At 59.3% G+C, this 27829-nt stretch overlaps 10 protein-coding genes across 10 annotated transcripts; 5 read left to right on the plus strand and 5 right to left on the minus strand.

The window, feature by feature from the left end:
* The first annotated feature begins 816 nt into the window (after positions 1-816).
* GGTG_08376 (hypothetical protein) lies at positions 817-4146 on the plus strand. Its single transcript, XM_009226216.1, has 2 exons — positions 817-2408; positions 2477-4146. Exons 1-2 carry the CDS (start codon positions 1886-1888, stop codon positions 3559-3561), a joined length of 1608 nt encoding a protein of 535 aa, XP_009224480.1. The 5' UTR covers positions 817-1885; the 3' UTR covers positions 3562-4146.
* Positions 4147-5861: 1715 nt separating this feature from the next.
* Positions 5862-7855, plus strand: GGTG_08377 (dolichyl-phosphate beta-glucosyltransferase). The gene is made up of 2 exons (XM_009226217.1): positions 5862-6971; positions 7049-7855. The coding sequence occupies exons 1-2, from the start codon at positions 6090-6092 to the stop codon at positions 7448-7450; spliced, it is 1284 nt and encodes a 427-aa protein (XP_009224481.1). The 5' UTR covers positions 5862-6089; the 3' UTR covers positions 7451-7855.
* GGTG_08378 (ATPase) lies at positions 7656-10430 on the minus strand. Its single transcript, XM_009226218.1, has one exon. The coding sequence runs from the start codon at positions 10217-10219 to the stop codon at positions 7844-7846; it is 2376 nt and encodes a 791-aa protein (XP_009224482.1). The 5' UTR covers positions 10220-10430; the 3' UTR covers positions 7656-7843.
* Positions 10431-11046: 616 nt separating this feature from the next.
* On the plus strand, positions 11047-13357 carry GGTG_08379 (hypothetical protein). The gene has a single exon (XM_009226219.1). The coding sequence runs from the start codon at positions 11183-11185 to the stop codon at positions 12914-12916; it is 1734 nt and encodes a 577-aa protein (XP_009224483.1). The 5' UTR covers positions 11047-11182; the 3' UTR covers positions 12917-13357.
* GGTG_08380 (GTP-binding protein ypt2) lies at positions 12918-15843 on the minus strand. The gene is made up of 3 exons (XM_009226220.1): positions 15042-15843; positions 14524-14791; positions 12918-14377 (listed from the first exon to the last, which is right to left on the minus strand). The coding sequence occupies exons 1-3, from the start codon at positions 15069-15071 to the stop codon at positions 14064-14066; spliced, it is 612 nt and encodes a 203-aa protein (XP_009224484.1). The 5' UTR covers positions 15072-15843; the 3' UTR covers positions 12918-14063.
* Positions 15844-16103: 260 nt separating this feature from the next.
* Positions 16104-19590, minus strand: GGTG_08381 (hypothetical protein). The gene is made up of 3 exons (XM_009226221.1): positions 19284-19590; positions 18783-19217; positions 16104-18717 (listed from the first exon to the last, which is right to left on the minus strand). The coding sequence occupies exons 2-3, from the start codon at positions 18797-18799 to the stop codon at positions 16674-16676; spliced, it is 2061 nt and encodes a 686-aa protein (XP_009224485.1). The 5' UTR covers positions 18800-19217; positions 19284-19590; the 3' UTR covers positions 16104-16673.
* Positions 19591-20050: 460 nt separating this feature from the next.
* GGTG_08382 (C-4 methylsterol oxidase) lies at positions 20051-21699 on the plus strand. Its single transcript, XM_009226222.1, has 3 exons — positions 20051-20272; positions 20373-20487; positions 20570-21699. The coding sequence occupies exons 1-3, from the start codon at positions 20244-20246 to the stop codon at positions 21365-21367; spliced, it is 942 nt and encodes a 313-aa protein (XP_009224486.1). The 5' UTR covers positions 20051-20243; the 3' UTR covers positions 21368-21699.
* Positions 20814-23175, minus strand: GGTG_08383 (hypothetical protein). The gene is made up of 5 exons (XM_009226223.1): positions 23020-23175; positions 22639-22983; positions 22184-22246; positions 21446-21959; positions 20814-21380 (listed from the first exon to the last, which is right to left on the minus strand). Exons 1-4 carry the CDS (start codon positions 23035-23037, stop codon positions 21744-21746), a joined length of 642 nt encoding a protein of 213 aa, XP_009224487.1. The 5' UTR covers positions 23038-23175; the 3' UTR covers positions 20814-21380; positions 21446-21743.
* A 1081-nt stretch (positions 23176-24256) lies between these two features.
* Positions 24257-24884, plus strand: GGTG_08384 (hypothetical protein; the record flags this gene model as incomplete). The annotated part of the gene is made up of 2 exons (XM_009226224.1): positions 24257-24453; positions 24725-24884. The coding sequence occupies 2 exons, from the start codon at positions 24257-24259 to the stop codon at positions 24882-24884; spliced, it is 357 nt and encodes a 118-aa protein (XP_009224488.1).
* A 2245-nt stretch (positions 24885-27129) lies between these two features.
* Positions 27130-27543, minus strand: GGTG_08385 (hypothetical protein; the record flags this gene model as incomplete). The annotated part of the gene is made up of 1 exon (XM_009226225.1): positions 27130-27543. A coding segment is annotated over one exon (414 nt), but the record flags the coding sequence as incomplete, so codon positions are not given.
* Between the last annotated feature and the right edge of the window lie 286 nt (positions 27544-27829).

Here is a 27829-nt window from a genome sequence, read left to right on the forward strand (position 1 = left end):
AAGAAAGAAAGGAACGTACTACCCCCCCCCCCCCCCCCCCCCAGGCCCACCATTGCCTATCAACCGGGCTGCCACACCCGAATGTCACCAGGTAGGCACACTTGTTCCGCAGATCGTCGCCCGGCACTCGTGTGCCCTATCGATACCAAGGTATCTAGGTAGCTAAACCCACGAGTCTGGACGCCACGAAGATCGCCGGCCTGCTTGCAGGCCAAGTTGTCGCGCCGCCGACCAGGTAGGGCACCAAGATGGCTGAGAGGAGGATGTGCACAAACGGCGAGGAACGGGAGGACTACGAAGAATGCGAGGAGGGGTGTCCCCGAGGTGAAAGGGGTTGGGGGTGTGGCTCCATGAACAAACGGCCGTGGGAACGAAAATGGTCGGTCGGAGACTGACCACTCGCCTGCTATCTTCCAGGTTTGCCATGGGCATCTGCCAGCCGACGGGGCTTAGGGAGGATATCGGGACGTTGTCGCAGACGTGGCGCCCGCTCCCTGTGCGTTGCTATCTTCGTCCCAATGGGCCTTGCGGCTGAGAAAGGCTGGGAGGGGGGTGTGCGATAGGAGCGGGACACGACGACTTGTCCAGGACCAGGTTCAGGCCAGAGCGATAGACGGTGGTCCCGTACGCGCGCGTGGCTGTCGCTGTCGACCTTGAGGAAGAGCCCAACCCAATGATCTTCGCACAACAGCTGCTCTTATCGGCCTTCTGCAAACTTCATAAGACCAACCCATCCCCTCCTCTCGAAACAGATGTGTCCCCCCTCTCTGTACTTGCCCAACCAAAACAGCACGGAAACGCGGCGGCCTCGATACATCCCTGACATACCGGCACACGCTAGAAGTTCACTTGGTGCCTTGTTAGGTACCTGGTGGGTCAAGGAGCAGTCTTACACCCTTGTCTACAAGAACCACAAGAGCCCACTCGCCGCCGCCGGCCAACAGCACGTCTGACTGCATCTCCCCATTACATAGGCTGCTTGGCACACCCACAGTAGCGCTGCGTTCCTGTTTTCCCGCCGTCACTCAACCCAGACAGCCCCGCGAGCTCTGCGATCTGAGTAGGAAGCATTGAGCACTGGCCGCCTGCCATATTTTCTATATCATTTGCTGTCGCCTCGATCCCCGGCGCCCAGAGGCCCCTTAGTCTCGTCTCTTATCAACAAGCCGGCTCACTAGCCCCGAATCTCAAATTTTGCTTTTCAGCTCCCCGAGGACTGGAAGCTGTCTTAGACAAACAAACGGCTCTCGCTTCGCGGCTTATTTAGGGGCGCTTCTATCGATCTTGGTACCCCTGGAACCAACACCGCGCCACCGGAAATCGCAAATTAGCCATTCTAGGCCCACAACGGCCCTGGTCGCTGGTGACGCTTGGAGTGTTTGCGCGGGAACAAGAGCGTTCGGCCTTTTGCTGGGTGTTGGGGCTGCTGTGGTGGCATCCCATCTCCGAACGGAGCCACCCCTCCTGTTCTGTGGACGAATACGGCCTCGCACCTGGCCCTTGCTGCGGGCCCTGCTGCGGGATCCAGGATTCGGCTTAAGCTTGGACTTGACAACTCCCCTTTCTTGTCGTGGGCTGTCACACACCCCCCTCGTTTGTAAACTCGGCAGCACAGCCCGGCCCAATAGTCCAATTGTGCAGACACATCTCACCACACTAGCTCTGCTCCAACTTCAGCTGCTGGCCCGTTCCCCGCAATTCTTTTTCCATTGATATATCACCACCCGACGCCGCCTGGCTCGTCGTCCTCCCGGCTCCACTCTTTCTTTTACCAGCCACGCGTATCAGTCCGCCGTCCACCACCACGCCCGCTTCCTCCACCTCCGCACATTTGTTGTCGCAATAATTCTGTTGTGCTTGGTAGACGAGCACACGGGCAACGGCAATGTCGGTCTTTGGTTTGATAAAGAAGGGCCGCCAGGCCGCCAAGGAACACAAGGCCACCGTCGCCGAGAAGCAGAAGGCCGAGGCTGTGAAGCCGACGTACAAGCATGTGCCCACCCACGCCGCCGTCGATGCACTGGCCAGTGCACCCTCGGGTTGGAGGCAAGAGGACCAGCCGCGCATCGTCGAGCAGAACCGCAGGCGCAGCGCCATGGCCCTGAGCGGGCACGGCTCAATGGGCACCCCGCTCGGCCAGAACCCGGTGCACGCGGGCATGCCGCGGGTCAACAGCGCCCTCTCGCACGTCTCGTACCCCTCCCAAAACGCAAACCCCATGGTGGCGCTCCCGAGGACATACAGCTACCACGGCGGCGTCAGCACCCCCTGGGGCGAGCGGCCTACCGAGGTAGTGTACTCTCAGCCCGACATCCACCAGGGCATCATGATGGCGACGCCGCGGGCTGCCATCGGAAAGGGCAAGGCCGTTGAGAGGCCTGCCGCTGGCAGCCGGGCGTCCAGCAAAGGTTCATCGCGCCCATCATCAACGGCGTCTTCACCCATTAGGACAGGCTTGTTAACAAGCAACTTACAGCACCGTCCCCTGTCGGCAGCTCCGGCGACTCTGCAAGCTCCCAAGACGAGCTCGAAATGAGACCGAGCCGGCAACACAGACCAAGCGGCAGCACGTCGTCGATGACCTCCGAGGATGCCAGGGCCGCCGGCCCGGTTCATCGATACCACCCGAGCCAGAGGCCTAGGAGGCCGTCGGACCCTCCGGCGCCGGTCATGTCCCCGGCGGACCGCCACCACTCCTTTTCGAGCCCCGCAGACCGATACCCGCCTACATCCATGGACCGATACTTCCAGGCCCGAGCCGGCAACCATAGGCCTCCTGTGACACCTGTTATACGCCCAGGCAACGTAGCTGTCACCGCCGCCGCGGGCGCCCCGCCGGTCCCATCTCTCCCCGTCATGAACTTCGGCCCGTCCATCGCGGGAACTCCATATTCCACACCATCCTCTGCCTCTGCAGCACCCTCGTCCGCTACTGCCTCGGTAAGAAGCTCCAAGGCCGGTTCCTCTAACAGCCCCTCGTCGCCGGCCGCCCGTCCCGAGTCTCCAGTTTCTCTCGTGTCTCTGGCCGCTCCCACATCGCCCGTATCTCCTATGACGGCCGCCTCTGTATCTCGCCCACCTACCGCCGCGGCAGCTACTTCTTCTGTGGAGCTCAAGTTCGATTTCAACTTTCCCAACACCACCGTTCCTCCTGCACCATCTAGCCCGCCCAGGGTCCCTCCAGAGGCCGCCATAACTCCCGCACCAGCCGCCAGAGTATTCCATCTCAAACAGGCGTCGCGGGCATCACAGCACTCGGTCAGGAGATTCGAATTGGAGCCGCCCAGCTCCACTCCGGAGCCGGTTCGCTCTGTGCCGGCCCCGGTGTCTCCCCCGACCTCCAGCCGGAGCATGCCCAGGTCGTCTGTCACGCCCAGCCAACTGCCCATTGATTTTGATGAGCGCAGCCTTTCCTCTATCCAGGAGACAGCTCCTACGGCAGAAGTAACGCCTGCCCCGCAGCGCACCAAGGGGAAACTGAGCAAAGCGGCCCAGGGCTCGAAGCCAGAAAAGAAAACTCGCTGGTCTTTCAGGAGCAAGCCCACGCCGGTTGCAAGCTGACATACGTCACCTCGGGAACAAAAAAAAATACACGAAAAACACGGGGAAAAAAAACAACTCTATTTTCCTTTGTCTAATCGAGGTGCATCCCCGCGATCCTCTTCCATAATGTTTTTTCTTCCTCATGTCTTCTTGGAACGGACACAACATAGCGGTGTCCACCTTCAAATCACGCAATTGTTTGCTACAAACAGCTTAGCACCTTGACAACCTTGCTATCATGTGGGTTGCTGGTCGCTTGGCGCACGGTCTTTTACTTATCTCCAAGATGGATTCTTGGTCGAAACGCGGAGGCGGTTTTAGCGAGCCTCTTTTTTCTGCTTTCCCTTTGTCCGATTGAGTCATTTAGCGGCAGCCTGGAAAACTAACTAGGCCTGGAAGGCGTTGCAGCATTTGATTTTTGTTCTTCTTTCCTTTCCTCTGGATCAACTGTAATGGGCATACGCTTTGGATCACACGGTATACTAGGATAGATAGTTGGGCAACATGAGCCATAAATTTGCGCTTGCCCTGAATCGACGCAGTCTTGTTGTCATCTACAGCTGCTCTCTCGATGGAACCACATTGGCCTTTGGGGTCTGCCCACTGTCAATCGCGCCTGTTTTCCGTCGCGATGGGATCAGGACGGGGGGCCGCCCCACAGTCTGACGATCCTACTGCGAGAGCCTCAGCTGGCCGGGGTGTGCTCTAGGTAGGTGTCTGGCCTGAACGTGCAGGTTCTTCGGAATATTGATCTTTTCCCTTCTTCTCTGCCGCCTCGATTCGCCCCTGGCACCCGCTCCCAAGTGTCATTAGCGCGGGTGTTAGTTCCGCCAACGCTCTGGGCGCCGCCTACGTGGTTGGCCTCATCCTCGGCGCGTCGTTCTCCTCTGTGTTCTGGGACGGGCCCTGCCTGCATTCTTGGTCTTTTTGTGGTCGGGAGGAGAGGCCACACCAGAGGGGAGCCACAAGGTTTTTTTTTTTTTTTTGCAAAACTGGGCCAGCTAGCTGTCTCTATTTTTATCCCTGCCGCGAAAAGGTCACCACAAGGGCCTTCCTTCTGCGAGGTGTTCGCGTCTACTCTTTTTCCCTCGCTTCCTTGGTGGTGGTGTTCATTCATTCCTTCACGGTATCCTTGTCGTGGATCATACGGGCAGCAAAAGCAGCACCACACTCTGCAACTCAATCTCGGTCGACACCAGATGATCATGTCGTGGATGTAACGGTATTGCGGGGGACCACCGGTGGTGGCCGAGAAGACGTCTAGATTTCAATATTTGTCAGATCGTCAAGCGAGCTGAAAGCTTTTGGCGATTCATTCTTCGGCGGACGGCAACGGCAGGGGCCCCCCTGCGGGGGGCGGGCGGCCCGATGGCTCCTCGATTCGTGGAATTTCAACGGGCCGGGGCGTGTGTGTGGTTCTAGGCTGCAGGCTGTAGGCAGTGCCGGATGCCGGATATGTGTCGGCCAGAGGACAAAAGAGGGTGTGCATATTCAATATTCATAAGTGAGCTGGATCATCAGTGAGGAAAGCTCACATGATTGAACTTGTTGTTCGCATGAGAAGGTTTGGCTAGCGCCAAGGCTAGCTTGAACCCTGGTTCGACCTGGAGCTTGAGAGAAACCAAAAATCGTATTTGACTGCCGGACTATCGGATGCTAGCTTGGCGCTATCTTTTTGGGCGAGTAAGGGTTTTCGTTGATATCAAATCAAGGTGGGCTGGCCAAACCATGACATCAAAGCGTGGACGGGCGGAGGTCGAGATGCATCCATATGTGGATCAGGCTGGACTTCAATGCCACTGGATAAAAATAACAGGGGATCCTGTGGGACAACAAGCGGGAGCTGTGTTGTCCATGCAAACTTGCTCGTAGGGAAAACACACGGCAACGGCCGTTATCGTGGGTTTGGCTCGGATGCCTGCTCTGGGGCCGTCGGTCAAGTAGCGCTTAATCGGACTCCTGTTAAGTTGGCCTCCAGAGATTGAGTGCGCAGGTCTCGGCTCAGCTCAGAACTGGCAGCCACCCTTGGCACGCACATGGAACCGCATACCAATTTAACCAAGGCGTCGCGATAGATACATTACTGTAGCTTGAATAGCCTTGCGTCTGGCAAGGGCCTGGGACCTTGGGCCCTGAACCATGCATCAACAACGCCATGACCGCAAACTCATGTTGGCACCCGGCCAGGGTGGGTCGTTCCTGCCAAGACCAGCACAGGGGAGCTCCAGCGAGGTGCCGGTTCGATTGGGCCAATTCAATTCGAGTTGCACGCACGCACATTCAGTCACTCAGCCAGCCTCGTGCACGACGTGGGGACCTTGTCGGCCAGGGTTCAGTGTTTGGTGTCGTGGCCTCCACCTTTCCCTATTTCCAGCATCGTAGAGGAAGTCAGACCACACACCACACACACCACACCCTCAGCTCCTGCGCACAATGCACGCCACCTCCATTTCCAGAACCCCGTAGACACAAATCAGCCCATCGCCCGCGACCCCGTGCACTCCCGCCTGCAAGGGCGACAGACCGACCTCCCGCTGCCGTCATCAATGTCGGACCCCGGCTCCCTCCTCGAGGGGCTCGTCTGGCCCGCCCTGGACGCCGCCAGGAACGCCCCGCCGCACCTGATCCTACTCGCCCTGCTGGCCCTCGTCGTGCCCGCCCTCCTGACCCTCTATCTCCTCCTCCACCTGCTCGCCCCCAAGCCGCGCGCCCCCATCGCATCCGAGAAGACGTATGTGACGTCGGCCCCGGACGGCAGCCGCAAGACGGCCCAGCTGCCGTGCTGGTACGACCGCTGGCTCGCCGAGCACCGCCGCGGTGTCGCCGTCGCGGCCACAGCCCCCGGCGGCTCCTCCGAGTCCGCATTCGTCGACCCGGGCAACATCGAGCCCGCCGAGGTGGCCGTCACGGTCGTCGTGCCGGCCTACAACGAGGAGGACCGCATCCTGCCGACGCTGCTCGAGATGGTCGGGTACCTCGACGCCAACTTTGGCCGCCACCCGACGGCCCCGGCCCCGGCCCCATCCTCGCCGACCGCCGCGCTGCTGAGCCCGCGCCTGGCGCATAAGAAGCGCCAGGTGCCCGCGGCCCGCGAGTCCGTGACAGCCGGCTACGAGATCCTGATCGTCAACGACGGCAGCCGCGACCGCACCGTCGAGGTGGCGCTGCAGTTCGCGCGCGAGCACGGCCTCCACGACGTGGTCCGCATCGTCTCGCTCGAGCGCAACCGCGGCAAGGGCGGCGGCGTCACGCACGGGTTCCGCCACGCCCGCGGCGAATACGTCCTCTTCGCTGACGCCGACGGCGCCTCACGCTTCAGCGACCTCGGGAAGCTGATCGAGGGCGTCGAGGATGTGGTCGACGGGTCCATGCGCGGCGTCGCCATCGGCAGCCGCGGGCACCTGGTCGGGAGCGAGGCCGTGGTTAAGGTTGGTTTTCTTGCCCAAGCATACGTTGCATAGCCTACTGGGTACGAGGTCTCTTGCTAACCTGTTGACTCCTTCAGCGCTCGGCCCTGCGCAACTTCCTCATGAAGTCGTTCCACTTCATCCTCATGATCCTCACGCCCCCGGCCACGTCGCGCATCCGCGACACGCAGTGCGGCTTCAAGCTCTTCAGCCGCGCCTCGCTGCCGCACATCATCCCCTACATGCACTCGGAGGGCTGGATCTTCGACATTGAGATGCTGATGCTGGCCGAGTCGGCCCCCGCCACCCCCGTGCTCGCCAGCGACGGCTCCGTCATCGGCACCAGCCCGGGCATCAAGGTGGCCGAGGTCCCCATCGACTGGCACGAGGTCGACGGCTCCAAGATGAGCCTCATGAAGGACAGCATCAACATGGCCATCGGCCTCGCCGTGCTCCGCGCCAGCTGGATGTTGGGCGTCTACCGGCGTCGCCTCACCTGATCTGTTTTTTTATCGTTGCTTTTTTTTCTTTGAGAAATTTTTCTCGTGACTACTAGGGACTTGTCTCATTGCATTGCATGGTGTGAGTTACGGGGGAAAAAGCAGGTAGGTCCTGGGGAATCTTGCATGGCTGGTCAAACCCGGAATCAGGGTGGCCGAGGGGCGTTACAGAACCAAAATCGAGACACCTACGGTATCCGGTAGATATTGTATAACATCTCTTGTTCTTTCCATTGCTCGAGGTCACTAGAGTTTTATAGTGGCCGAATTCACATCATCACGGATAATCTCTTTGGTTCTTCCAATGGTGGTATAAAAGACATGATGAATCCTCCAACTCCCGTATTTTTTTGTCCCAACGCAGCAAAATCAAACAAACCCAGCAAACACGACCTACCGAAACTGTCTCTCCCAGTCAGCATACGCCTGCAGCATATCTGCCGTGATGAGCTTCCGCTGGCTCGCGATGGACGTCTCCAAATCCTGCATCGATATTCCCTCGTACCCATCATCACCGCCGCCCTCCCGCAGCTTCTGTCTCCGCCGGAGCGACAGCTTGCCCGCGTTGCGGCAGGCGCCGACGACCTCGGCGCCCGAGTTCCCTTCGGACAGGGCGACGAGGCGGGCAAAGTCGGTGCCGGGGGCCAGGCGGCGGGGCGCGAGGGCGCGGCGCAGGATGGACTCGCGGGCGGCGGCGTCGGGCGGGGGCACGTAGACGATCTCGTCGAAGCGGCCGGGACGCATGATGGCCGGGTCGAGCGACTGGGGCCGGTTGGTGGCGGCGAGCACCAGGACGCCGCGCAGGTCCTCGAAGCCGTCCATCTCGTTGAGGAGCGTCGTCAGGACGTTGAGGCCGCTGCCGCCTGACGACGATGACGAACCGTCCCCGAAGCCTTTGCGGGAGCCGGCGATGGAGTCGATCTCGTCGAAAAATATCATGCTCGGGGCGGCGGCGCGGGCGCGGGCGAAGAGGTCGCGGACCTGGCGCTCAGACTCGCCCACGTACATGTTTAGCAGCTCGGCGCCCTTGACGGCGAAGAAGTTGAGGCCGCACTCGGTCGCCACGGCCTGGGCCGTCATGGTCTTTGAGCAGCCGGGCGGGCCGTAGAGGAGGAAGCCCTTGGGGGGCGCGCCGATGTGCTCGGCGAGGTCGTCGGGCGGCATGGTGAGCACGCCGACGGCGAACCGGAGCTCCTCCTTGACCGCGTCCTGCCCGCTGATGTCGTCCCACCGCACGGGAGGGGGCTTGAGGTTGACGTCCTGCATGGCCGTGGGGCGCACCTTGAGGAGCGCCGTCTCGACCACGTCGCGGTAGAAGGCCGGGCCCCGGGGTGGCTCGGGGGGCGGCGACTGTGACGGCTGTTGGTCACGCTCGTCCTCCGGCTTTCTGGTTGGATCCCCGGTCACGGCCGCGTCGGGTGTAGGTGAGCCAGCAAGTCCGCCGAGTTTCATCTTCTCGAGCGTCAGACCCGCCACCCGGCGCAGCAGCTTCTGGAGATCGCGACCGTTGTATGCATGTGTGCGCTCACTGAGACTAGACACCACGTCCGGGCGTGCGTCTGCGTGGATGGTCTTGCTGGTAAGGGCCGAGATGATGGCACGGCGTCTGTTGGCGTCTAGAGGGGGCAGCAGCACCGCCCATTCGAGGCGTCCGTTGTAGCGGAGCTCTTCGGGAATGCTGGTGAGATAATCGCGGCAGACGGCAACGACGACGACGAGCGGGGCTTTCTCGTTATCATTGCTCATGTCCGCGCTGAGAGCATCGAGGCCCTCGGCGAGCGCGTTGACGACGGTGGACCGGTTCGCGCGTTCCTTGTCGATCAGCTTGTCCAGGTCGTCGATAAGGACGAGGCCGCGCGGCTGGGCGCGGCACGCCTTGAAGACGTCGGCGATGGCGCTGCTCTTGTCTGTAGGCCGGATGCGGTGGACGGTGCCCCAGCCCGTGGCGGCGATGCGGTCCAGGACCGTGCTCTTGCCGGTGCCGGCGCCGCCGTGCAGGACCAGGCCCGCCGTCCCCATCGAGGCGCTGAACCGCCCGCTGAGGAGCTCCAGGGCGCAGTTGAGCTCCCGGACCTGCTCCTCCAGGCCCTCGATCGCGGCGACCTGGAGGTCTGGGGGTGGTAGGAGGGCTGCCGCGGCTTCTGCTGCGGCCTCGGCGCTGGTGACGATGGCGCAGCTCGTCTCGGGTACGACACAGCAGTCGTTGTGCTCGAGCCCGTTGACGGAGCGCAAGACAAAGGTCCGCTTCTGCCTCATGAAAGTGATGTCCTTGAGCACCATGCCTGGAAAGACGAGGTCGAGGATGTCGAGCTCGGCCTTGAGGTTGGCGACCCAGGACGCCATCCACTTGTCCTGGATGGGCGGGGCCGAGTCCACAGGCGTGATCTCCTCAAAGACGACATCTTTGGCGGCCTCGGGGGCGGACTCGGCGGCGATGATGCGGTAGGTGTCGGTGTAATTCAGGCCAGCCGCCTCCTGGAACGAGCGGGAGACCTTTGCGACGGCACGGCCGAGGTTGGGGTCAGGGGTCAGCCATAACACGGCCTCCCTCCTCGTCGGGGCGGGGCCGTCAGTGGCAGAGCCCTCGGGCACGATCCTTTCGATGTAGCAGAGCCGGCCGTTCTCGACGCTCCCTGTCAACTCGATCAGGGAGTCCTTGCGGATCTGCACGCGGGAGGCCCCTTTGAGGGTTGAAGGTCCGGATGCAGAAGTGGCCTTGTCGGCCGTGGCAGGCCTGAATTTAATCTCGATAAACTGCTTGACTGCCATTTGTGCAGGAGGGTGAGGCCCATCTACAAGAGATGGGAGGGGTGGGAATTGGACCCCTACCAGCTATACCCTATTTCTTGAACGGGAAGGGGCACCCAACTATGCCGCAAAAGTTTGCCTGCACTCTCCGTTTGCACTGCTACTGCTCATCAGCCTCGCGACGAAATCGCTGTGATTAATTCGACGTTGTGGATAGTGCCGTGGGGCTTTCTTTCCCTTGTTGAATTTGTACCACAAGCCATCATTTCGTATATCCCTTGTACCTTTTCCTCATCGTATTTTATTCCCTTTCCTGATTTTGTTTTAGTATGATTCCTACTTGTGTTCTATTTCTTTTCTTATGATCTTTCCCCCCCCCCCCCCCCTGTTTTTATTCTGATCCTTTTCTGGTTTTATTTTATCCTTTTTATTGTTTGTATTCTGCCCTTCTCTTAGTTTTATTTTGATCCTTTTCTTCCTCCCATTCATGCTCCTGAAAGGGGCTGTCCCACTACACGACGTATCCAAGCGAAATCTCTTCTGAGGCGTCTTGAGGTTGATATTGTAGGAGGAAGTCAAATAGGATACCTGGTAGGGGTGAGGACAAGTTTGGATATTAGCTGGTTCAATCAGTTTGCTCGAGAGTGCAAGGTGAGGAAATCTAAAAGATCTTGATTAATATAATGAATGAAGCGTTTTGACGACCTCTGGCGTTTTACGGCTTCATTGCCAGATAACGAGAATGCAAAGCAATTGCAAGCTGCTGTCCTCTGTCTGGCTGAAGTGGTCCATAGGTGCACAGGGCTGCCTTGTCTGTTAGCTTGGACCCGCTGAAATCCCAATTCCAGTCTCAACTCGCCGTTGTGGGGTTTGGACCTCTACTACCGTCACCAAGCACCCCCCCATCAAAGCTTTGGAGCCAAAACCAAGCTCCAAAACCGAAGCCATCTCAAGCAGCCCCGGCATGCTACCTCGGCCGCCTCCATGACACGGGGTCGGAGCCTAGTGAGACGCATAGGGAACCCGGGACCGCCTTCCAAGGCCGCCGGCTGGAGTCGCTTCCAAGCCGCCCCCTCAGCGCCGCCCTTGTCGACGCCGAGACCGAAGCCGACGCAGCACACCCCCAACCCCTTCGCCAGCCTCGTCGCGCCGCAGCAGCAGGAGCCGACGCAACGCAGGCCAGAGCCTCAGCTGTCCGCCGACATCCCTACCCCGCCGCCCGCCTGGCCCGACATCTCGGGCTTCGCTAGCGCCCCCGCCGACGCCGCCATCCAGAGCTGGTCACAGCCCGACCGGGCGTCGAGGGCATGGCTGACGAGGTCTCTGGTGTCTCGGCGCGCGCGCAGGGAGGACTCGGCCAGATGGCTCGAGCTGACCTTGGGCGGCGGCGGCGGCGGCGGGCCTGAGCTGCCCCCGTCGTCGTCATCGTCGCCGTCATCACCGCAACAGCAGCCCCGCCCCGCCGAGAAGCCGGCGGCGCTCTACCTCTCGGCCACGTCGACGTCGCTGCTCCCCTCGGACTTCTACCGGCTGGCGCCGCAGTCGGACCACGTGCACTTCTGGACCACGCGCAACAGCCTCCGCGCTGTGCTGCAGGCCCGCCACCCCGTCACGCACCAGCCGCTTGGCCACTACACGCTGATATTCGACTCGGCCGCGGCCGCGGCCGCCTACCTCGACGCCGCCCGCCGCCTGCACCTGCGCTCCAACGAGCCGGGCGTGCTCGGCCTCCCCACCGCCCGCGTGCCCCGCGCCACCCTGCCCTTCCGCGTCCGCAAGGTCGGGCTCGCCGTCCCGACCTGGGGCAGGCGCCCGCCAAACCCCACCGACGGCGGCTCCCCGGGCGACAGGGGCCCCTCGACCACGCCCGGCGGGCACGCGAGGGACGACTTTCTGACCTCGTGGCCCGAGTTCCTCGGCCACGCCTTCGACGTGCGCTCCTTCACCCTCGCCCCGCCCAGCGTGCCCCTGACCATGCGCGTGAGGCCGCTGGCCGAGCCGGGGAGCGACGAGGGCGGCAGGGCCGCCGCCGCCGCCGCCGCCGCCGACGAGCTCGACCTCGACGCCGCCACCCTCTACGGTGACGACCGCTCCGCCCGCGCCTCACTGGGGGGCAAAAACAGCACCACAAAAAACACCAACAACCCCGGCCCCGGCCCGGACGCCTGGGCCCGCGCCCCGGGCTTCGAGTGGGGCCGCGCGCTGGGCGGCGAGATGTCGCGCGCCGTGCGCAACCGCGACTTTGAGGTGACGCAGGTCCTGTGCACCTTCGACGACGTGGGCGGCGACACGTCGGGCGGGCTGACGCGCAAGGGCGTGACGCTGCCCTCGGTCGGCCGCCTGATCGACCTGGACGGCCGCAGGCGCAACCTGACGTGGCGGCTGCGGCCCTCGGACGCCGTGCTGCCCGTCCACGGGGCCGCCACCGCCCTGGGCGCCGCCGACGTCTCCATCGAGGACGTCGAGGCCGCCCTCGCCGCCGGCGTCGACCTGACGGGCGACCTGCTGCGCTACAGCAGCGCTCGCCAGCCGCAGCCCGGCGACGACGACGCCGGCGCCGACGCCTTCTTCGGCCCCCGCGACGAGCCCAGGTACAGGCGCTACCTGCTCTCGTTTCAGGACGCCGCCGAGGCCAAGCGCTTCGCCCGCGAGTGGCACAAGCGGAGGGTGCTCGTCAAGGGCGAGGTCTGGAGGGTCAACGCGACCGCTCTCTGGTAGTTGCGAGGCTCAGCGGGCAACGGAGACCGCCTGTATTATAATGTCCTTTTTTTTTTCTACTCCCCTTTCTCCCTCTCTCTATCCAGACTATCTACCGAAAAGACCTTAGACATAGACATCGGGTGGGGGGCTCGCGCCGTGTGCGTATGTTCATATTGTCTGGGCCAGGCTGGGGGTGTAAAAAAGGATGCAAAAGCGACGAGGGCAGGTCACAAAACAGCGGCGACGATGTGAGAGGCTGACATCATAGAAGCAATAAAACAGATTACGTGAGAAAATATAAGCGATAAAGACACGATGAGAAAGGTGTACTAATAAATATAGAGAGAAATAAGACAACGGCAGACAAACAACACAAGCAGGGCGAATACGAACTGTCTAAAGGGCTCTCCCTGACGCAAAATAAAGGTGATAAAAGACCCAGATTCTTCAGCTCCAAACATAAAACTCCGTGGCCATCATATATTTGCACTTCCTTCCCCGGACCACTCCTTCTCTCTCCTCTGTGGTGCCACAACAGCCGGCAGCTTCTAATGAAAGCAAGGCGACAGCAATCCGAAAGCCGTAGTGATATCAGAGGACCACCACGACATGTGTAGACCAACACGCAAGCGGTAGACAATACTACCGTATGCAGTGCTGTAGTGACTTCAGGCGGGTCAAAGTGGTGGTAGTGGTGGTGGCAGCCGCAAGATAACAAAAGGTAGATATGCAAGGGGCACAGTAAAAGTCGGGAAAATGGGTATGTGATACCGTCGAAGAGAAGGCAGTCCGCTCCAGTCTTTGTTTCCTCCTCATAACCGAAGTTTATATGTGTTCCAAGATCATAAAATCAAAGAGAACGGGGGTAAACCGTGGAGCCACGGGGTCGCTCCAGCAGTGTATTAAAGGCTCGACGACAGCCCCTTTGTCGCTCTCCAAAGCCCCAAAATTCTCTTCATAGTTTCGGCTTCTCCGGAATGTCATGGAGCCCCTGGTCCGTGTTGGATGTGCCGCGTTGCTCGGTTCGTCATCGTCATCGTGAATGATAGGCTCGGCCCATCAGAATATTACCGGCTCCCACCAAAGGCTCGTCGGTTCTCGGTCGCCCCATTTCGATTCGTGAATGCCCTCCGTCACCCCCACCGCTCTTTCAATCTTCTCAAGCTCAGCAGCAGTTGCCCGTACGGCTGGCTTCGGTATTGGCACCGACGTTCACCGAAGAGGGGTTCTGGTACTCCTTGGCGGTGTCGATGGTGCGCTTCTTGATGTCGGACGCTAAGCTGTAGAAGGCCTTGTCGATGTTGATGTTGCCCTTAGCTGAGACCTCGAGGAAGGGGATGCCCAGTTCGTCGGCCAGGGCCTGGCCCTGCTCTGTCGACACGGCTCGCTTCTCCTCCCAGTCGCACTTGTTGCCAATCAAAATCTTGTTGACGCCCTCGCTGGCGTGTTGCTCAACGTTTGCGAACCAGGTGCGGATGTCTGTTGGTGGCGAGGCAAGTTAGTATTTGTTTCAGTTTGCCTTGGCTGTTGCGTTTACGTCATGCCATGTTGACAATCCATGCGGAGTGGGACATGGTAAACATGGGCAATAAAAAGGTTGACAGAAAGAAAAGAGGACACAGTACTGTTAAACGACCTCTCGTCGGTGACGTCGTAGACGAGCAGGATGCCCATGGCGCCGCGGTAGTAGGCGGTGGTGATTGTGCGGAAGCGCTCCTGGCCGGCCGTATCCCAGATCTGGAGCTTTACCCGCTTGCCGTCGAGCTCAATGGTGCGGATCTTGAAGTCGATGCCGATAGTGGTGATGAAGGAGGGCGTGAACGAGTCCTCGCTGAACCGCAGCAGGCAGCACGACTTGCCCACGCCCGAGTCGCCTATGAGGAGCAGCTTGATCTGGTGGTCGATCGGTCGGAGGTTAGTCATGGAGGCGCGCGAGGTCGGCACCGACACCTCGTGCGAGGCGGCGGCGGTAACGAAGACGGGCGCCGGTGCGGCCGGCGCCACCGCCGCCTCGTCGCCCCTCTGGCCGGTGATCCTCACACTCAGGCGGGACCATCGCTGTCGGGTGCTCTGCCTGCTGTTGAAGCGGCGGGACTCTGACAGGGGCAGGGGAGAGAGAACCGAAGCAAAGTGCTGCACGTACGAGGACATCGTAGTTCCTGTTGCCCGACATGGTGGCCACAGGGTTCTGGAACTTCTTTTTGTTTCTTGGTGTAGGGGGCGGAACAGCGGCTCGGTTTATTTCCTTCCCCTCGGACAGTCTCGCTCGACTAGAGGAAGATGCCGCCCCGGTCTGCTCGTTTGCTTTTTTGTCGGTCGGTGCGTTGGGGGCCGGCTAGGGTGAGGTAGTGGCCGTCTTGGTGTGGTGCTTGGGGTTGGGTGGGAAATGGGGCAGCCGCAGGATTAGGATGATTAAGGCAATTGCGCCCGGACAGTAAATGTGGTCCGAGTCGCTGGACGGGGCGAGTCGTCGGTTGGGGTTGGGTTTGTCAAGCGACGGGAGGCAGGGACGATGGGCGACGGTCCACGGCGACAGGCGATGAATGGAGGGGGGATCAGGATGAGTGTGTGCGGTGGTGGCAGTCGGAGCGTTGTGGTGCTGTAGGTGGCGGGTGGGATCGACAGGGAGGGAGTCTGTCTGTCTGTCTACAGTGTCTGGGCTTGGGCCTCGAGTGCTATGTGTGCTTGTGGAAGAGGCTGGATGTCGAGGCCTCAAGTGCGATCAAAAGCAAAAGAGTAAGTTCTGGCGGTGGATTGATCGCTGCTGCACAGGAAGCCGAGCTGCGTGAATAGATCAATCACAATCAAATGTCTGACACTCTGCTAGGTTTGTGGTTGGGACCAGATTGAGGCGGTGATTTGCTGCCGGCTGCCTGGATTCGCTGGATCCTGCTGACCTGGTCAACCCGCAGCGCTAGCGAGGTTGAGGCTGGGCTCCAGGCGGAGATGCTTGCTATAGGAATTGGGAATCGGGAATTGCAGCACGGCTATGCACTGGGCCACCTCAGCACAAAACTCCCTGATGGTTGCATCAATACTTGTCTACAGGTGGGTCTGTTTCTGGGCGGGCTGCCTGGTGGTCTGGGCCTCGGTCAACAGTGAGTTCACTGTAGTGACTGCTCCTTTTGGCAGCCCGAGGCGGGGGGTTCGTCCCATATCACTGATGGCTGGCTTCCATCTCGCATCCGCCCGCCGCGTTCCACCCGCCATTACCATCCGCCATTACCCGCCTGTCTGCGAGGGCCCTAGGGCGCGTGCGACAAGGGAGCCTCGACGGCAGAGACTCGGTTGCTAATGCAGGGGCTCATCATTTCAATGTACAGCCTCAGGCGACATTGAGATGCTGATATCATGTGGGGTCGTCTTGCTTTGTATTGGATGCTACATGATCACACAACCGTCAGTGCTTGTGTAAGATGCTCCAGCCACGCGTGCCGTCGTCATTCCTTTTCTTCGTTGCGTTCTTCTGCCTTTTTAACTGACATATTGGAGTTTTCCATCATGGTCAGCAACCCGTCATTTGCCAAAGTTCTGCATCGCCACCTACCAGATCCTTTCCTTGCACTCACAATGTGGCACCAGTGTGGCACCAAAGAAAGGCGCCGTCACCCAAGCTATACTAGTCTCTAACATACACAGTACAACATTATACACTGATATGTCAAGAATAAATGCCCATCTCACTGATGATTCTAAATCTCAAAATAAAAGGCCAGACGCCTGGGGAATCTGCAGCCAAGGTCCTCGCGTAGTCTCTTGAGGCTCCCAACACTACTCAACGAAGCCATTTGCTATAGGCCCAGCGGATCCTATCAAGTGCCCGAATCTGCGCCGTAACCCCCTTGACGTTTGCCACGTCGTCGAGGTCCTCGAGGAACTCCTTCTCGATGTCGGCTGGCATCATGCCGCGGACGAGCTTGCGGAGCATGTGAACCTCGCAAACCATCAGGCCGTATTCCTTGTACGAGAGCAGGTTGTCGTTGGACGGGTTCATGGCCGCCTCGGCGAGGATGCGGTCCATTTTGCGCAGGACCCGCATCGCCTTGACCGCGCGCTCGCTCCGCCTCAGCCCGCGCCGCCCGCCCATGAGCGTGCGCAGGTACTGGAACACGGCCACCGACACGAGCACGCCGGGCGTGAGGCCAACGAACCCAAACACCAGCTCCTGGCTCTTGAGGAGCGCGTCGATGCCGCTAATGGCTGTCTCGAGGTCCACCTTTGTCTTCTGCACCTGGATCAGGAGAGACCTGACCAGGTCGCCCCGCACCGCCCCGATAAGCGGTTTCTTCAGCTCCTTTTCGTAGGCCCGCAGCACCGTCGTCACGTCGCCCTCGCGCACCTTGGCCCTGATCTCGGCGACCTGCCCATCCGTCAGCGCCGAGCTGCCCTCCCCGACCGCGAGCTCGGGCCGCTCGAGCGCGAACTCCACCACCATCCGCTCCAGGCTCTCCCGGTCTGCCCGCAGGCTGTCACGGCTCATTATAGCGATCTCGCTGCTGTTGTCGTGCCGGATGGTGCCGATGATCTTGCGGACAGGCTCCACCACCCAGTTGAACCAAAAGTCTGTTGTTGTTGTGCCCAGATCCGCTGCCCACTGCAGGATATCATGCTGCCTCCTGACGAGAATGCGCAATATGGTTGATGACGAGAGCAGGAGCATAGTCGCCGGCAGCCAATATCTCACGGCCCTGGAAGGTCGTCCGTTCTGCTGCACGATCTGGCTGGTGGCAGCCACGTGGTCCGGCAGGCTGGTGTCCAGGATGGCCATGAGGCGCCGGGCGAGCACCGAGGGCTTGTGAATCCCAGCCACGTCCTGGGCGTGGATCGAGAGCTCCGGGTCCATCTCGATACCCCGGAACACACGATTCTCGAGCTCGGTTGTGCCCGCCTCGGCGACAAGCACCTCCTTGACGACGAGGTTCATGAGTACCACGCTGCGCTCGACGAAGCCCCGCCACTCACGGTTGGTGTTCTCGGTCGAGTTGATAGCCCCCTTGGCTTCGTCCTCGGCCCCAAAGCTCAGCGCCTCGTCGATCAGGACACCGAGACCGCAGGCCATCATATCCCGCAGCCGTTTGAGCTGGCTCTGCTTCTGCTTGGCCTGGGCGCGACAGAGCGATATCGGAGATAGGATGCTCCGTTGCACGTTGGACAGCGACCGCTCGGTGATGCTCTCACGCACGACGCCGTAGAAGCGCGCCCAGCGGGCCGACGTCGAAGTCTGTGGACCGCCGGCCTCGAAAATGGCCATCGGGGAGCGCTGCATGCGGCGAAGCCGGATTTTGCTCTCGCTGGCCACATCCTTCGTCCAGTCCCAGAGGCGCACCGGCGAGGTCTGGACGGTGTAGAGGCTACTATAGGTGTATGAACTGAGCACCTCGTCCCAATACCAAATGTCGTTGCTCAGAGGGATGATCTGATCAAGAAGCGTGTTGAACATGAGTCCATAGACCTGGAGCGTGGCTTTGCTGATCAGCAGCCAGTCGATCTCCGTCTCTTGCGGGCTCTTGGCCTGGAACTCGTCCAGGCCGGCATCTGTATGCACCAGGCCGGACTGGAGGATGAGGCTCCGAATTCTGTCTGCGTCCAGGAGACTATGCGACGTTGCGGTCGACGAGAGCGCTTTCACGATCCGCAGAGACTCGGCGACTCGAGGCGACGACAGCACGGCGGCATTGAAGGGGGTGGCATGGCTGCCCTCGCCCTCTCCCGCCTCTTGATCACCATCCGCAAATGTCTCTAGGTCCTGGTCCCGTTCATGGACCGCCTGCGGTGCAAGGCAAATGCGGTCTATCTGGCTATCAAGGCGACGCACACGACTGGAGGAACACCAGGGTCAGTCGTCATTCATGTCATCATCCCTACTCTCATTTCCCACACTCACTCCTCGACGAAAGACATGACTGTCCAGATCGCTTTAGCGGGGCGCCCCAAGTTTGCGTAAATGCATTACTCTTTTTTTCCACTCGTGTTCGGGATCGTGTTCGCGATCGTTCTGTGAAAACCGGGGGTAGCTCGGCGAAAGACGTGTGTCTGGTGGCGAGGAGAAACCCCTGGAATTATTGGCACTAGCTTGTGCCCTCTGGAAGGTGGCACGGTGGCAAACCGAGTGAATAAAAAGGAGGAACCGCAGGCTCTTTTTGTTTGATTGATGACAAGAGGATGAACTGTGGGAGACTCAAGAAAATGGCGTGTGGGCTCGCTGGTGGATTGTGTGTTTGTGGTTCCCAGCTGCCACCTTTTTCACGCGGGGCTATTTTCTTGCGTTTTTATCTCGTCACTTTCGCGTCTTCTTCGTGTCGTCTGCTCCTTCCTGTACCTATGAGCAACGGAGGAAAATGAGCACCGAGAAATGAGGAACGAGACCCAAAAATCCCCAACCTACCATATGGGACCGAATGAGGTAGCGAAAACTGTTGGAATGCCCAGGCTGAACGCTTTGGAACCGACAAGTCATGACAAAGGCGGGGGCTACAGAAGTCGTAAATGCAAGTTTCTCAGGAGAGCTGGATCAGGAAGGTGGGCTACAAAGGTGGCACTTCTCTGTCTGCTATTGCCAACCGACAGTGAGCAGACGAGGAGGGGGCATTTCAGTGCAACCTGGAAGTGCGCAAGAGAAATCCCAAGCGAAGAGCTGCACTTTGGCATAGGGCTCGATCACAAGATGTTGCCTCTGTCCGGTTCTGGTCACGATCGACGCCTGCTTACATGATATGGGCAACGGGCAACCTGAAGATTGGCATGAGCTCAGTGGCGCAAATATTCCTGTATCCGAACACATTTCCGGTATCTCCCTCGTGCTTGGCAGCTGTCCAGGAGGAGCCACATGCCAGTTGATCTGATAAAAGCATGTGCGCATTCGCTCATGATCCATTGTTCATCGCCCTGACGCGTGCGCCACAGCCAAACGGGCAAAGCCGCGCCAGACCTGGTGGGACGGAAAGTGTGGAAGGGACAGGCTGCAGGTGGTGCCAATGCCATGATCAGTGGGCCTGCAGCCGCCAACGGGCCCTCCCCATTGGTGGCTCGGTCGGCTTCTGATCGAGAATGCGCAAATGTGGTGCCATCCGGATGGGCCTTTTCCGTTTCCCAGGGTCGCGGTAGATTGCATTGGCCCGTCAAAATAAAAACCAGCCCTCCTTGATTGCTTGCTCCCTTGGGCCCTTGTCACCGCCTAGATGCCCCTTTTCCTCGTCATTGCCTCGACGGCGCCTCTCTTTTCCATCTCGTTTTCTTCCCTCCGCCTCTGGATTAGTCGACTGCTGCTGTCAAAGGAGTAAACCGACCCGACTTCACCTGATTGCTTCCTCCCTTCACAGAACCTGCCGCACGGCCGTTGGAGAAGATGTCTGGCGCCGCCGCCATGGACGCCATGTACGTGTTCCCTCGCCGGAGTCGGGCCGCTCGGGGAGCTGCTCCGGCGGTTTCTACGAAACCCATATACTGACTGCAAAACCCAATTCGGCATCTACAGAAAGAATGCGACCCTCGCATCGGGAATTCTGAACGGGACTACCGATTACTTCTCCGTCTACGAGGAGGTCACCAAGAACTATGTTGCTCTCAGTGCCGTCGAGCGCCTCTGGGCGGTATGTTCTACGTCTCCCTCCACGTTTGCGGCATCAGGCAGGACATGTTTGAGCTGACCAGGCTCGTTTGCGCTCTATACAGGCATGGTATCTCTGGATGCAGAACGACACGCTGGCGACGGGCATCATGAGCTTTGTGATGCACGAGGTCGTCTACTTCGGCCGCTCGCTCCCCTGGATCTTTGTCGACGCGATCCCCTACTTCAACCGCTGGAAGATCCAGAACCAGAAGGTGCCCACAGCGAAGGAGCAGTGGGACTGCACCATGTTGGTCCTGTTTGGCCACTTCACCGTCGAGCTGCCCCAGATCTGGGTCTTCCACCCCCTCGCGACCTACTTCGGCCTCGAATACGGCGTCCCCTTCCCCTCGGTCTGGACCATGGCCATGCAGATCGCAATCTTCTTCGTCATCGAGGACGCATGGCACTACTGGTTCCACAGGGCGCTGCACTACGGGCCCCTGTACAAGAACATCCACAAGCTGCACCACACCTACTCCGCGCCCTTTGGTCTCGCCGCCGAATACGCATCTCCTATCGAGACGATGCTCCTCGGATTCGGAGTCGTCGGAACGCCCATAATCTGGGTTTCCATCACCGGTGACCTTCACCTCTTTACCATGTACATGTGGATCGTGTTCCGTCTGTTCCAGGCCATCGACGCTCACAGCGGATACGACTTCCCATGGAGTCTGCGCAAGATCCTTCCATTCTGGGCCGGCGCCGACCACCACGATCTGCACCACGAGCGCTTTATCGGCAACTACGCCTCGAGCTTCAGGTGGTGGGATTACGCCCTCGACACCGAGGCCGGCGAGGATGCCGTGCGGGCGAGGCGTGAGAAGAAGCTGGCGAAGCTCAAGGCCAAGAAGGCCCAATAAACTGGCTTCATTCCTGGCAGGGCATACTGGGTTCAGCACCACCCTTATGTTTTGAGTTTTTTTTCCATACGAACATACCTCAAGTCACGATCTAATGAGGAAGAGAAGTGTTTGAAAATTATGGCAGGGAGTCTGCCTGTTTGACAGCTCCTCCCCCTTGTTGTGGTTCCATAGAAGGTCCGGTTGGTTGGATGATGGAGGCGTACGGTGGTCTCCGCGAGGAGGTCAAATCCATTCAAAGTGCATAATTGGCCACCTCGGCGGCCTCGGTATGGCCGAGATTAATAAGAATCTTATAATACAGACCAGAAGAGACACCTATCTTACGATGACGGATGAGACAGCATTGGTGATGGAACATTGATCCGGTCCGAAATCATTTCTTGGGCCCGCAGCAGTTCCCAGAGCTCGTCGCGGCTGTGGACGCCAGGTCTTGAAGGTTGCAACTCGCCGATTTCGGCGGCGACTCCTCCTGCTGCTGCTCGCCAAACTGGCGAGCCAGTTCATCGCATTTGGCGGCCAGCTCGACGTCCAGCGCTGACAAACCCTTGGGGTTATGGGTGGTCCAGCGGATGAATGTCGTGTTATACACCTATGAAGGCGAGCAATGGCACGAGCATGAGCGGTGAGACCGGTTGACCGATGCTTTGGTCAGCCGGGTATAACAAAAAAAAAGTAGCCATGCTCCGCCAAAACACAAGAGGATGGAGCACATGTGGCGGTGACATGTCCACGAAAGGGGGGCGTGCGTGCACAAGAAGAGGAGTTGATGCCGTGGTCCAATGGGCCCCTCGGCGAACCGAACGAAAAACTTACGTTTGACCACTCGGGATGGTGATTTCGGATCTTGCACTGCAGCGACACCGCCGTCATGAAGTCCTGTTGGAAGCAGTGGCGGTGGCGGGCGTACAGTCAGTAATCCGGGCGGGCAGGCAATATATATGGTTGGTATATATATAACGCGGTATATGGTAAGACCCGTGGTCACACACGGCCGGGGTGACGCCTGTCGGGTGGTGGTGCTAGACGACGACGGTCACGCTTCTGCGTCCCGTTGCCACGTCGCCTTGCCGCCTCGCATGCGCGCTGCCGTGGCGTCATCCTTGGGGCATTTTTGTTTTGTTTGGGTAAGTTGTAGGCATGTAGGACAATGTCGAGCCATGATGAGTCAGGGACTCGGGAAGTTTTCCATGTGTTTGTTTTCGCGATGGCGTGAGACTCGAATATGGCACTTGCATTCAAATCACTAGCAAAAGAAAACAAGGGCTCACCCAGGTCTTGGCAAACGTCTTGAACCTGAAGCTCCGCTCCAGGCCCCCGCCGTCGACCGTCAGCGTCCAGCGGCCGCCGGGGCCGGGGGCGGGGAGGACGAGGACGAGGACGAGGGGGCGAGCAAGGGCGCCAGGGCGGCGTCGAGCTGCGCGGCGTCGGACCCGGGCGAGTATGTGGGGCGGGGCTTGTCCATGGCAGCGGCGGTCGAATACCGGAAACGCGCGGGCGGCAGTAGTCGCCGTGCTGCTGCTGGGCGTGCGATTCTCGCTGCCGTGGCGTGGAGGCGGGCGGTTCTTGGCGCGGGTAGACGGGGCGGCATTTGATGCTTTGGTGAGTGTGACTGGCTGTCGATACTTTCAACATCACGTCTGATCTCGTACCGGGGCGGCTGTGGGCATCAAAGCCCGTTGACAGCACGCGGCTCACCCGCCGGCTCCACTCTCCGCCCATCAATGTCGTCTGGCGGTATTGACAGGCAGCCCTTATCCGTCAAATCGTCTGACCCAGACTCAGCAGCCTCCAATGATTGGTTCTATGGTAAAAAGAAGTAATCCCTCGACAAACAACGCCCTCGCCGCGGCCCGCCGGACCCTTTCTATAGGCGCTCGGAGAATCAATACCTGCCTCTTCGTTCTCGAACACATTTGGATTATGGACTGGGCTCGTAAACCAGCCCCAATCAGCCAACCCTCCTCGGGCTTTTCCTGGTGCCCACAGCCACCTGGCCCGAATCCCGCGTGAATTACAGCGTGAGTGTTTCTCCCCTCGGGCTCATTCTGACCGCCTAGACAGGTAGGAGGTGGGAGTGTAGTGGGTGTAAGTATAGATCCCGAAGTCTTTCTTGCCCATTTTTTTATTTTTATTTTTATTTTTACCAAAAGATGTCCTCTTAGCTTGAAATCAATGTCATTTGCCTAGACGTTCCTGTTCCCATTCCGTCCCTTTTACTATTTTCATCTTATTCCTGCTCCTGAGAGGGGCTGTCCCATGGCATTAGTAAATCTGATCCCTGGGACCACCGACCGAGCGCGCGCGCGCGGACTCCGGCCTTCGCTGTATTTGCGATCCTCGCATTTCTTTCTTGCGCTTCTCTGCGCGTAAACGCTCCAAGACGGGGCTTGCATACGACAGCGACATTGGTTTCCCGGAAGGGATATCAAGGACGAGCTGCGGGTGGAAATGCGCGTATACGTGGCATGCGTGCATGTCCTGCATGTCTTCTTTCCGCACCCCTTCCCCTCCTTCTTCCAACGGGTGTTCTTCGAGAGGGTCATGCGTGAACCCATCCTGCTTGCTGACCTCGGGTCCCGCCGGGCCTTGCCCGCGGGTGTGGGGATTGGGTACCCTCACTGTCAGGGGCTCGTGGCATGTGTGGGCAGTTGTTCACGTACCTCATACTGCGATGACAAGGTAATGGATGTGTGATTCTCTGGTTCGCCGTCTGTCTTCTTTTCCAAATACCAGCCGGCTGATTATGTGTGTTCAGCTGCGAGATGCAGCTGGGTCTCAAGCCTTGCTCGCTTCGCTTCGTCTTTTGCTGACGTTGGCGGGCGTTCATGAAGGATTCTCCCCACGGCACTAGCGAGGGTCAGATGTGATCCCGGCTTATCCTCGAAGATGCCCTTTCGGCATGATCTAGCTACGACGCTCTACCGTTTGGGACCCGAGTCGCCGCATGCTCACGAGTTCGATTTCATGCTCGGTGATCTAATCATGGGGCGCGCGGCTCAGTCGAGCTTGAAGAGTTTCGATGAAGCCACCACTGGTGCTGACGGATTCATCTTAGAGGGAGCGATTCGGCGCCCGGACCGAAGGTAATGAGCAATCAAAGGCCGCGGTGGGAGAGCGAGCGATGCTAGGTTGAGAAGTATCAGAGCGAGGTGTGGTGTCCCGATGTTTCCACCAGAAGCCCGGAGACATGGCTGGGCACTGGTGTTGAGGCACCTGCTAGTCTATGCGAAGACTTAGCTTCTGGTCAAGGGCTAGAAAGACCACTGCCGCGCCAGGGACTCAGTCGCGATCACTCATGGGAGAAGGGATCGCTTGTGGGTCATTAGATACAGACAGAACAGCTTTATGTTCAAGACAGATCATTGATGAAAGTGAATGGATTCAGCCGCAGTTCCAAACAGTTACCCTCTCCGACCCGCGATATCTCACCCCTGTCAACTCCTCGCAAGATTTCCAGGGGACCAGCGATGCTGTCGGCGAGTCGGCGAGCCGGCGAGGCCGCAAAGCCCCGTGACTTCCCCACATCGTTACAATGGACGAAAGTCCGGCAAGTATGCTACTGATCCGCGAAATCCAATGCCATCAACCGTAGATGGGTTTCCGCCGTCCTGGTGTAGGGCGGGGGCGATGTTTACGATCAGCTATGGTCAGATACGACCCGATTTACGATCTTTTCCTTTGGACACCATAGATCCTTGAATCTTTGTCAGAGGGTGACCGTGGGTCTCCTGGCGGGCTCGATTATTTCTCATGACCTCCCAAAGGCTGGAGTTAGCCGTAGCCTGGCGAGTCCGCTAGTAGCGTTGATGAAAGATCAGACACCGAGAGGAGGGAGTAATCACAGACTCGTAACATGGCAGCATGCATCCGACACTTCTGCGCGCCAGGGAAGAATCAGCACGATAATTATATCGATCCCAGTTAGGAACCATCAAAGAACGAGCCTGGTGAGCATCTTCACAATGTGGCGTCTCCGAAGTTTCAGATCCCACCCACAGCCCGTTGCAAGATCCACAGCCACTCTTTCCCATCAAGGGCAGACCTGCTACCCATTCAGGTCATAACTCATGTGATCACTAATCGCAGGTGAGAAACCCATCGCCTTCTCGGTGTCTGACCTTGGTCGATGTGGTTGAGAAGCCAGCACCCGTGGAGAGAGATGTCTTCCTTGGCATGGATGGCAACCATGCTGCCAAGCTCCGAATCCATGATGGCTCTCTTCTGTAGGGCGTAGGTCCGGGGTGTCGCCGCGCAGGAGCCATAAGCGGGCAGGAGCAGGTCACACTCCCTTGCTGTGTGCTGCCAACAAAAGTGAAAGGGGTGCATCAAGGACGTTGCTGGGGTCGGCCACAGCCGTGAATGGAAGGAGCGTATGAGGTGCTGGAGCCTGTTCCCGGGCTTTGGGCACACCAGCCAAGCAAGAAACGTAGCTGCCTGCGGCCTGAATACTCACCGATGAGGCCGGACTGGCTCGTTCTCGGAGCGCCACCGCCATGGCCCCGGGTGCCAGGGCCACCGTACCGGCCAGGGGGTGATATGAGTTGTTCCACACTCATCGCCGACGCGGTGCCACCGGATGCTTTTTTTGGACGGGAGAAGAAGGCATGTGGCTGTAGGTACACTCTACTGACTGTGGCCACACGTGCCGATGTAATAACGGGACTGTGTGCGTCCAAATAAATGGGCGAGCCCTGGCGGCAGCAGCCGCTATCTGAATGGCTGGCGGATCAGTCTTGAGGATTTTTTTTAGGGGCGTTTAACACGTTACATGGCTACCTGGAGAACAGCCGCCAGGCAGGATGCGTGGCGGCTGACCCCTGAGCGCCGTTGCGTCCCCCCTCACATCAAGCCGTCTAAAGCGGATATGAGGCTTGCTGACGGCATATGCGGACTGCCTTCCATGTCTCGGGCGCACACAAGTCAGGCCTATACTGGCTTGGAGATGGCAAGTGTACAAGGGCTGCCTCGCGCAGATGTTCTATGTGATGGGTCTCCTGGGAACTTTGCGAATCCAAGTAGAACTGGCATTATGTGGCGGCTTGGATCCCGCCATCGCAAAAGGGATGGGGCGTTAGCGACGGGGACGGACGATCGCTGCACCTCGGAACACCATCCTCCCCTCCACCCTCCATATCAGGACACACCCACGGGGTATATCCGGGCAGCACGAGTGAGGTGATGAGGGCTAGCGGGTGGGCTGGGCATGTGTTACGCTGTGATATACATAGCCACATGCGAGGCTGTGGAGGCCCAAGGGAGGTGCCGGGATGGTCACACTGGGGAGGAGTATCGTCAGGCAGCAATAAGAAAACGGACTGCGGTAACGTTATATGTTTCCCAACTGTTTTCGATTGATTCGACACACGCTCGTGGCTGCAGATAGTGTGTGTGTCCCGTTGGAGGATCCCACATGATGGCACAGGGGCACGGCCTCAACAGCCCACAGCCTCGATAAGCTACTTACTCCTTTCGCTAGCCGCCGCTCGGGTTGGTAAGATAGATGGCAAGCGCGTAGGAGATGGCGATGGTGGTACTGAGGATGGCGGTGGTGGTGGTGGCGTGGTGACGACGGAGAGGGAGGTATTCAGGAGACGAGAGGAGACGAGAGGGCATGTGTATTCTGCACTCCTCGAACCACCACCCGCGCGCTTCAAGTGAATTTCAATGATGGCAGCCCCTGCGCCTATGTGCGCGCATACCCCATGCCGAGACACAACCCTGGGTTGTAGTTAATCTGCCCTCGAGCTGCAGTCAGCACGCTACCTGGGCGGCTGTTTGACCGGGCGACTCTGGAGCGCCAGATTTACGAGCCAAGGCCCATCAACCCCCCGTCGGCCGACACCCTTGGCGTCTTCTTGCATGTTCCGCCTCAAACCAGCTGCCAGATTCAGTATAACCCCAGCCACGTCCTGAGGATGGCAGAGTCGTCGGCAGTTGGAAGGTCCAACCCATACAAGGGAATCGCCACGCTTCGGGCCCATGGCACAGCCCGACGGCGATGGGCAACAATAACAACAAGGGCGTCTGCGTGCGCATGAGCCAAATATGGCAACGACCGGACGGGGAGCAGCATGCGCATGCGCGACGCTGTGGGCTGTACGGAGCGACAGACGATTACTGCTCGTCGCTCTCGCGTTTTGTGCCCGACACGGTGCGGGGATTCGGTCGACCCAGAACGGACCAGACTGCACAGAGCACATATGTAGAGGCCCCACCGGCTTGGCTGACAAATGCGCAGGCCAAGGTTTTGGCGGACGCCTGCATCGGCCGACTACCTAAACAGAACCTACACCAAAAAGTCGCGACGGTTGATTCGGCCGGTTGGAGGGACGCCGCGTGCTCGACATTGGCGCGTTGCGTTGCAGCGAGCATTAGGTCATGGGTGTATATGTGGTCAGGCCGTATACAGTGTCTGGGCTCGGGAGAAGCTGGGGGATATCATGCTTCCTCCGCGATTGC

This window comes from Gaeumannomyces tritici (assembly GCF_000145635.1).
Source record: "Gaeumannomyces tritici R3-111a-1 unplaced genomic scaffold supercont2.4, whole genome shotgun sequence".
NCBI classification, from domain to species: domain Eukaryota; kingdom Fungi; phylum Ascomycota; class Sordariomycetes; order Magnaporthales; family Magnaporthaceae; genus Gaeumannomyces; species Gaeumannomyces tritici.

Coding starts and splice junctions, on each gene's coding strand:
- GGTG_08379 (XM_009226219.1), top strand. CDS start 11,183: ATGACACGGGGTCGGAGCCTAGTGAGACGCATAGGGAACCCGGGACCG.
- GGTG_08376 (XM_009226216.1), top strand. CDS start 1,886: ATGTCGGTCTTTGGTTTGATAAAGAAGGGCCGCCAGGCCGCCAAGGAA. Junction 2,409..2,476: donor CAGCCGGGCGTCCAGCAAAG/GTTCATCGCGCC, acceptor AGCAACTTACAG/CACCGTCCCCTGTCGGCAGC.
- GGTG_08380 (XM_009226220.1), bottom strand. CDS start 15,071: ATGTCGGGCAACAGGAACTACGATGTCCTC. Junction 14,792..15,041: donor ACAGGAACTACGATGTCCTC/GTACGTGCAGCA, acceptor ATCGACCACCAG/ATCAAGCTGCTCCTCATAGG. Junction 14,378..14,523: donor CGACGAGAGGTCGTTTAACA/GTACTGTGTCCT, acceptor CGCCACCAACAG/ACATCCGCACCTGGTTCGCA.
- GGTG_08378 (XM_009226218.1), bottom strand. CDS start 10,219: ATGGCAGTCAAGCAGTTTATCGAGATTAAATTCAGGCCTGCCACGGCC.
- GGTG_08377 (XM_009226217.1), top strand. CDS start 6,090: ATGTCGGACCCCGGCTCCCTCCTCGAGGGGCTCGTCTGGCCCGCCCTG. Junction 6,972..7,048: donor GGAGCGAGGCCGTGGTTAAG/GTTGGTTTTCTT, acceptor TGACTCCTTCAG/CGCTCGGCCCTGCGCAACTT.
- GGTG_08383 (XM_009226223.1), bottom strand. Junction 22,247..22,638: donor AGACGTTTGCCAAGACCTGG/GTGAGCCCTTGT, acceptor TGCTTCCAACAG/GACTTCATGACGGCGGTGTC. Junction 21,960..22,183: donor ACCATCCCGAGTGGTCAAAC/GTAAGTTTTTCG, acceptor TCGCCTTCATAG/GTGTATAACACGACATTCAT.
- GGTG_08382 (XM_009226222.1), top strand. CDS start 20,244: ATGTCTGGCGCCGCCGCCATGGACGCCAT. Junction 20,273..20,372: donor GCCGCCGCCATGGACGCCAT/GTACGTGTTCCC, acceptor CGGCATCTACAG/AAAGAATGCGACCCTCGCAT. Junction 20,488..20,569: donor CCGTCGAGCGCCTCTGGGCG/GTATGTTCTACG, acceptor CGCTCTATACAG/GCATGGTATCTCTGGATGCA.